General features: G+C 45.8%; 1 protein-coding gene across 2 annotated transcripts in view; it reads right to left on the reverse strand.

Moving 5' to 3' along the window:
- The window catches only part of DCAF7 (DDB1 and CUL4 associated factor 7), a 41,754-nt gene extending 35,409 nt beyond the window's left edge, over positions 1-6,345 (reverse strand). For both annotated transcript variants that reach the window (XR_010339810.1, XM_064369391.1), the window contains exon 1: positions 5,985-6,345. Coding sequence is in view for 1 of the 2 variants with exons in the window: in XM_064369391.1 (XP_064225461.1) it covers positions 5,985-6,122 (138 nt within the window). In the remaining variant the exon portion in view is untranslated. The remainder of the gene's footprint in view (positions 1-5,984) is intronic.
- Between the last annotated feature and the right edge of the window lie 2,725 nt (positions 6,346-9,070).

The following is a 9,070-nucleotide window of genomic DNA, read 5'->3' on the forward strand; positions in this document are numbered from 1 at the left end:
CATATTTTTGTAGAGACAGAGTCTTTTTTTTTTTTTTTTGAGATGGAGTCTTGCTCTGTTGCCAGTCCAAAGCACAGTGGCGTGATCTTGGCTCACTGTAACCTCTACCTCCTGGGTTCAAGCGATTCTCCTGCCTCAGCCTCCCGAGTAGCCGGGACTACAGGCTTATGCCACCACGCCCAGCTAATTTTTGTATTTTTAGTAGAGACGGGGTTTCACCATGTTGGCCAGGATGGTTTCGATCTCTTGACCTCGTGATCCGCCCGCCTCGGCCTACCAAAGTGCTGGGATTACAGGTGTGAAACACCATGCCCAGCTGAGACAGAGTCTTGCTATGTCGTCCAGGCTGGTCTCAAACTCCTGGCCTCAAGCGGTCCTCCCACCTCAGCCTAATGAGGGAAGTTCTTCCTAGATGATCTGAAGGAGGACAGTGTTCCAAGTTAGTAGAAACACAAGAAGCCTTTGCATCTCCTCAGCCAGTGAAGTCAGGTGCCACCAAGCTGGTCACAATTCAGTGTCTCCTCTGATAGGTCTCATCTAACACTTCTAGAGAAGATGACACACAATACGTCTCCTTTTAGAGCTTAGCTCCCCTCTTACCCAACATACACTATCGGGCTTGGGGAAGCTCCTGATGACAGCCTGTGTACCTTCTTCTCACTGTCCCAAAAATGAGTGACTCTGCCTATCAAAATCCTATTTCGGAGAACTTGGTTCTTCTGAGTCTGGAATCTGCAGCCCACAGGTATTTCTCAGCATCTTCCTAGACCAATTTGCTCTTCATTATACTGCTGTCCTTCCTTATCTATTATAGGCACATAAGGAAGAATTGTATCTGACTTTCATCATCTTACTGTTGATATTTAGATCTTTTTCCCTCTACCTTTTTCTCTATAGTCTTCCCTGACTCTTGCTAAACCTCTTCTATCTCCTACCTCCACTGCCCTTCTGCACTATAGTTTCGCAACCCTTTACTCCAATATATGACACAAATCCCCCTAAAGAGAAAAGGCTGGGAAGCAAGATCATTTTTACTCATTATTGAACTGTGAATATTACTATGCCTGATGTTTCCTAATAAGCAAACATAAAATACTCCTTGAAGGCATGATCGCATTTTCACTTTTACTACCTTCATGAATAACAACATAAATTACACATTATTTATACCTTATATATATATCTATCTGAAAGTCTCATGTCTACCTTGTTAGTATAAGCTGCTTGAGGGAAGAAACTGTGTATTCCACTTTATTTATTTTTGAGACGGAGTTTCGCTCTTGCCCAGTCTGGAGTGCAATGGTGTGATCTCAGCTCATAGCAACCTCCGTTGCCCGGGTTCAAACAATTCTCCTGCCTCAGCCTCCAGAGTAGCTGGGATTACAGGCATACACCACCACGCCCGGCTAATACTGTATTTTTAGTAGAGACGGGGGTTTCTCCATGTTGGTCAGGCTGGTCTTGAACTCACAACCTCAGGTGATCCGCCTGCCTCCGCCTCCCAAAGTGTTGGGATTACAGGCATGAGCCACCGCGCCCGGCTGTATTCCATTTTAATATACACAGTGCTAGTGCAGAAGATGAAGGTGAATGTGTGTGTGTATATGTAATTTTTAAAATAAGCTCCCAAGTTATTCAAATCAACATAATACTCTAGTCACTGGAACATTTTCCCACAATTGTTAATAAAACAAAAATCTGCTAACACAATATTCTGAGACTATATACTAGCTTTTCTTGGTCTTTTCTATTTGCTCTCTCTCCAAGCCTCTTCTCGACTGATTACCAAAGACCACTGCCTGCAGGTACCCGAGTCCTGCCCTATTAAACTTTAAGATGAATTCTGGCACAGCACACCTTTGGCTCGTGGCTCAGAGGCTGACCAGAGAGCTCTGGCAGCAAGACCTTAGGCAAGCCAGGCTACCTACAGAGCACAGATTCGTTCCTTGTTCAAGTGACAGCATCTCCAATAATTCTGTAAGAACAAGATTAGAACAAGCAATAAAGCAGCATTTGTTAAAAAAGCATTATCACTTTTATCCAGTGGTTGCAAATAGGAATGAGTCCTCTGTCTACAAAAAGGATGAAGTTAAAACCAGAAGAGTTTTACGTCTTAAATTCCCCTGCTGACAATCTTGACAGGGACTGGTGGAACACTGCAAAATTCTAAATATCTATCAAAAGTACTGATGTGCACTAAAACACATTGTCTCTACTCCTGCCAATCTCACACCTGCTAACAAAGCCACAGACAGTTCCCCACTATCATCGCTGTGCCTAAAACACATGAGTATGTGTTCAATACGCATTGGCTGAATTAATGATCAAATGAATGATAATCCTGAAGGGCTATTGCAAATATCAAGATGAAAAATTAAATACCAGAGTTGAAATAATTATGCACCAAACATATAAAATAATTGTATTAAAAATCTCAGAGGAATATAAACAGGCAAACGAAGCAAGCATCCATCCCACATGTATCAAGTACTAGGTGGTCATGCCACCCAGACTACCAGGATTCTCCAAAGAACATCAGATATACCTATAGTCTCTCCCCTCAGAACCTCAAAAATATTCTCTGGATGCTAAATCTTTGAGCACAAGTAGTCAGTTAGTTAAATATTGGGGCAAACTAAATCCCAATCACAACTTTACTCAAAAGCAACCCTGAAACATGCACTTAAGTGGACTAGAAGCCCAGGAACTGCTACCCATCTTTTCCTAATAAAAGAAGGGAAATAACACCTGGGCCTAAAGACCAACGACATTGTCAAAACACAGGAGAAATGCTAAGTTCTTGTAAGTCAGATACAAGAACTTATGTAGGTGACCACTAGTGTGTCTGTCACCTATCTGCAAGTCTGTTAACTTCAGGGGTGGAGCCCAGGAATGTGCAGGTCCCTCAGGAGATTCTCACATGCTAAAATTTAGAGAACCTGTTGCTCTAACACCAATCCTGCTTTATCCCTCAAGAGACCACAAAAAAAGAAGGTAGAAAGATAATAACCAATAATGAGGCTTTATTTTTTTGAGACAGGGTCTGGCTCTGTCGCCCAGGTTGAAGTGCAGTGATATGATCTTGGTTCACTGCAACCTCTGCCTCCTGGGCTCAAATCATCCTCCTACCTCAGCCTCCTAAGTAGCTGGGGCTACAGGCACACGCCATCATGCCTGGCTAATTTTTTAATGTTTTTGTAGAGTCAGGGTTTTTCCAGGTTGGTATCAAACTCCTGGACTCAAGTGATCCTCCAATCTCAGCCTACCAAAGTGCTAGGATTACAGGTGTGAGCCACCACGCCCGGCCCTATAATGGGGCTTTTTATTCCAGGTGTAATTGATAGAATCTGTTTCTTTACTCAACAACGGTTCCCAAATTTATTCACATGAAAGAACACCTGGAATTCAACTTCCTGAAATGTTAATAGACTTAATTCTAATAATCAACTAGGAACAATTTTACATCAGGAAAACATGATTATGTTAATACCAAATTTTAAAAATTATAACCATGTTTTCTTAGTGAATGTCTCCACACTAAAAAGATCACCATTTCTAGCCTTTTTCATCAATGTTAATCTGCTGTGCCCATTTACTTTGTCCTCTGCTGGCAATCATTATCCATGGCAAGCAGGAACCGATGGTCTAAAAATTCCAACCAGTAATTCTAAAGTCCCTTCGAATTATGAAGTCGGCTACCTCTCTGGCAGGGTTTCTCACAAACTTAGCCTGAGAATCACTGCTTTAAGGCAGGATTTGCTGCTCACCAGCCACTAGACACAATCCTCTCTTGCAGGGTTTCTTAACTTGGGGTCTGTGAACTTGAATTGGAAAAGTACGCTCATATTTCCATTAACCTCTAGCTAAAATTTTTTGTTTCAATTACAAATAGGGTTAGCTACTCACAGTGGCACGAGTATCTGTGACTTTGCCAGCAAGAGAAATATTTTTTCCCATCACAGAGCCATTGTTAAATGTCTTAAAAACCTGGTAGCCCTTGTCACCACTTCAAAATTATGTTAACAATTACACTGGATGGTATAAATCAATGAGTTAATTTATTAAAAGTACATATGACTACATCAGCACTTTTTAAAAAACGTTTATATCTGTAGTACAACATAAGTGGTTTCTTTTGTAACCCTATATGTTTCATGCATTTGAAAATAGAACTGTGAGAAGGTGTCTATTGGTATCAGATGACCATTGGCTACATCATGTGAGTTAAGATGCAGTTAATTGCTTATGCTGTTGATACTGGCATTATTAGTTTGCATTTCACTACTAAGCCACGCTACCTGTGTGCCTGGCACAAAGAGGAAGCTTCAAAGAGTTGCTAAATGAAAGGACAAACTTTGGGGTAGAGTTCCCGCAACGGCAGTTTGACACCAATTAATCCACTGATTCTACCAGCAGCCTAACTGTGGCTCAGTTTCTCCTCTCTGGGAAATGGGACTATTGCTTACCCAATGACCCTGGAAAAACTTATAAGAAAAAAACATTAATTTGTGTGAAAAGACTCAAGCCCTTTGAAAGACATGCTTTTTTATTTTCCATGTGTATCCTTAATAGTTCTAGTGGTCTTAATTTTACTAACCCGGTGTCCACTTCAGAACCTTGAATCCCATTCCCAGTTCTGCTGTCCACTATGGGCCATAAGGAAGAAAGAAGCATCAGAGAAAGCAAATAAAGTGGGTGGACTTAAAGATCAGTGCATATTCCTTGGGATTTGTTTGTAAATTGTTCACGTATGTATAATGGACGGACAGTGAGAGTCCATCGCTTTCATCAGCTTCTCAAAGGGGACTCCAAAGACGACCTACTCCAGAGACACGAATGTGCTCCTGAAAAACTGTAAACAAACTGTAAAATGTTCAAATTTTTTTTTACAAGACCACACGTAAACCAGAATCCCTTTCCTACAACAAACTGTGGGTCACAGATCATAAAACAGGCCTGTGCAACACCTCACAGCTAGTCAATAACCAGACGGGACCCACTCCTAGACCACCTGGCTTTTCCCTCTCTGCATCAGCCTTGTCACTGAACAGTTTTATTCTTCTTAAATCTGATGTTCATGGCACAGAGCAGGAGTAGTGGCTTTAAGTATCACTAGTCACTGCTTTCAGTGGCTCTGATCGCTATCATTCACAACTGTAATTGAATAAAAGGAAAAGAGAAAGGAAAGAAAATTCTTGCCATTTATTCAACTTTCAAAAATACGTTAACGTTGCAATGCCAGTTTAAAAGCTCCCCTCTACATCGTGCTTCTATAAAGTATTCTCAAACTGATGGATGTCCAGCAAGACTTTCTACTACAAGTTACACAACTGTACTAGCATGAAACAAACCAAGAGATAAGCCCCTGTCATCCTTCTCTGTTCAGGAAACAATGGCGGGATCATGCCACAGGCCAAGATTTCCAAAGAGATTGCTTTAGAGAGAATGCATATCAGGAAGCAAGAACAACAGTAATTTTGGCAGATGGGCTAGGATCCATGAGTATCCGGGGGTGGGAGTAAACGGCGGGGAAGCCTGTACAATAAATCGACTTAATAGAAATCTAGTGTGGCTAGGAGTGCACGACCACCAATGGAAGCGCCTGCATTTTCGTTCACAGCTATCACTCCCTCTTTCCTTCCCCGCCCACCAACGAAAGCAATGCGGCAGGAGTGGAGGGCACAGGAGGAATAAACGGCGTGGTTTTAAGACCTGTTGCCACCACGAAATAGCTGCCTGACCCTGGCAAGTTACAAAACCGTGTCTCAGTTGCCCCACTACACTGTCGACTACACAAAAATGCTGCCTGGATTAAATGACAGACAACGAGTACGAAACCTTCAGCACAGGGCGAGACAGAGGAACCGCTCCGTGCCTCTAAGGCAAGTCCGCAAGAGGGTTTTGGGGCCTGGGCTCCGGCCCGGAAAGGGCGCTCCCGGGGCCCGCTCCCTGACAGCTGGGTTCCGAGCCCCTGCCCGGCCCACCTTGTTGTTGTACTCCTCCACGAAGCTGCCCAGGGCCAAGCGAAAGCGCTTATCGGGCCGCACACTCCAGTTCATCGCGTAGACCGTCCAGGGCGCTTCATACTTGTAGATCTCCTTCCGTTTGCCGTGCAGGGACATGGTGGCGGCGGGGCCGCAGTGCGGACCGGGTCTGCGGCGTGTGGGGTGCGAGTCGAGCGGGGAGCCGGGCCTGAGACCGATGGGTCCAAAGGGAGGAGGGGAGGAGGCGGTCAGGAACGGCCTACCCCCGGAAGCGGAGCTGCGGCGACAGATAACGACAACGGCCGAGCCCGACCCCTAGTTTCAAACCAGCTTGGACACCGACGACAACCACCTTCCGTTTTGGGACGCCTCCCCGCCCTCTTGGAACGGAAGCCACGGGACCCCCGCAGCGGCACCAGCAGTTGGTTGCCTCACACGTCCTTTCGAAAGGGTCCTTTCTTCTCATTGGTTACTGCGGCCGTAGCGACTGAAATCTCTTCGCTATTGGGTTCAATGTTTGTCATTGCAGCTACTCGCCCCGCCCAACTCTCGGAGGCAGGGGTTTTGGCAGCCCCAAAGGTCATTGGCTGGCCAAGCTGTCAGTCAGGCAGATAACGGCGCAGTGCTTGCGGTGGGGAGTGGGTGACCTGGAGGCGAGCGTGCGTGGGGGTAGCGGGCCTCCAAGTTCTAGGCCAAGTCTCTGAGCGTGAAACCGTCTGTGACCTGAGCCGACTTCCCCTCTGCTGCTGCTGTTCTGAGCGGCCTCTCCACGCTGTCGAGTAAAAGTACAGTTCTGCCTTAGTGAAGACCTTCTGAATGTTGCGGGACCGAGCCCCGCGGCCTGGCAGCCTGGTCAGTGCCCAGCGGGAACCACCTTCCCGCACCCTCTCGTCCCTAGGCCCCTTTAACCTGAAAGCTGCTCTCTTCGTGCCCCAGGGACGGGCTTCGGGCGTGCAGATGCGCCAAGGGCCAGGCCAGCTTGAATCAGGCCCTCCGGCGCTTTCCTGTAGGATCTAGAAATGTCCCCGAATTCTAGGGTAGGCATCCACCGGACCAGCTTGGTTATGTTTTTGTTGGTTCCTATCCTGTCCCCTCCCCGCCGTGGATCCCAACGCAAATGCTAATCCAGCCCCAAAGGTATCTGTGCTTGTGTGTTCGAGAGGGAGAAGGGCCTGAGACCAAGTAACACCTTTATATAAATCGTTTCCAATTCTTAGCTTTCACCAAAATTGAAGGAGGTTTGTATCGAATTGTGGGATAACATTAAATTTTTTTTTTTTTAAAGGCAGGGTCTCGCCCTGTCACCCAGGCTGGAGTGCACTAGTGTGCTAAGAGCTGTATCCTCCACAGCCTAGGCTCAAACCATTCCCTGACGTTAGCCTCCCGAGTAGCTAGAACCACAGACATTCGCCCCTGCAACTAGCTGTTTTTAAATTATTATTATCTGTAGAGATGAGATCTCTCCATGTTGCCCAGGCTGGTCTTGAACTCCTGGGCTCAAGCGGTCCTCCCACATCAGCATCCCAAAGTGCTGGGATTACAGGCTTGAGCCACCATTCTGGCCACTAAATATAATTTTTTTTTTTTTTTTTTTTTTTTTTTGAGACGGAGTTTCGCTCTTGTTACCCAGGCTGGAGTGCAATGGCGTGATCTCGGCTCACCGCAACCTCCGCCTCCTGGGTTCAGGCAATTCTCCTGCCTCAGCCTCCTGAGTAGCTGGGATTACAGGCACGCGCCACCATGCCCAGCTAATTTTTTGTATTTTTAGTAGAGTCGGGGTTTCACCATGTTGACCGGGATGGTCTCGATCTGGGATTACAGGTATGCACCACCATGTCCAGCTAATTTTGTATTTTTAGTAGAGATGGGATTTCTCCATGTTGGTCAGGCTGGTCAAGAACTCCTGACCTCAGGTGTGATCCGCCTGCCTTGGCCTCCCAAAGTGCTGGAATTACAGGCATGAGCCACTGCACCCAGCTGAAAGTCTAATTTTTAAAAAGGAAAGAAAAGTACAAAACTTACAGTACCTTGTCTTATTCTAATAAAAATAATAATATTCATCCACAGATATAGGAACTAATAGGGGAGGAAATTTTCTCTTTTATGAGATACAGTTCCAAAAAATTTGAGTTTTTATTAGAAAATTGAATATATATGTTGTTTTGAACAACTGTACTACTAATAGGTGTAACTCTTAAAGCCTTATTAAGGTTACAAAAAATGAATTTGTACACATTTGTTTTGAGGCAGGGTCTTGCTTTGTTGCCCAGCTGGTAGTGCAGTGGCGCGAGCACTGCTTATTGCAGCCTCAACCTCCTGGGCTCAAGCGATCCTCCTGCCTCCTTTTATTTTTTGTAGAGACAAGGTTTCACCCTGTTGGCCAGGCTGGGGTCAACTGGTCCTCCCACTTTGGCCTCCCAAAGTGCTGGGATTATAGGCATGAGCCACCCTGTGCCTGACCTACTTTTTTTTTTTTGAGACAATCTCACAGTGTTGCCTGGGCTGGAGTGCAGTGGTACCATCTCAGCTCACTACAACCCCCGTCTCCCGGGTTCAAGTGATTCTCCTGCCTCAGCCTCCCAAGTAGCTGGGATTACAAGCACCCGCCACCATGCCTAGCTCATTATTTTGTATTTTTAGTAGAGACGGGGTTTCACTGTGTTGGCCAGGCTGGTCTCCAACTGCTGACCTTGTGATCTGCCCGCCTTGGCCTCCCAAAGTGCTGGGATTACAGGCATGAGCCACCTGGCCTTTTTTTTGTTTTTGTTTTTTGTTTTAAGACACTGAGTCTTGCTCTGTCACCCAGGCTGGAGTACAGGTGCATGAACCCAGCTTACTGCAGCCTTGACCTCCTAGGTTCAAGTGACCCTCCCACCCACCTACCCAAGTCTCCCACCAAGCCCTGTAGTACCTGGGACTACAGGTGTACATCACAATGCCTGGTTAATTACAAAAAACTTTTTTTTTTGTAGAGACCAGGTTGCACTTTGTTGCCCAGGCTGGTCTTGAATTCCTGGCCTTAAGCAATCCTCCAGCCTCAGCCTCCCAAAGTGTAGGGATCACAGGCATGGGTGAGCCACTGTACC

The sequence above is a fragment of the Aotus nancymaae genome, unplaced genomic scaffold (assembly GCF_030222135.1).
Source record: "Aotus nancymaae isolate 86718 unplaced genomic scaffold, 86718_ANA_hifiasm-v0.15.2.pri h1tg000089l, whole genome shotgun sequence".
Classification (NCBI taxonomy): domain Eukaryota; kingdom Metazoa; phylum Chordata; class Mammalia; order Primates; family Aotidae; genus Aotus; species Aotus nancymaae.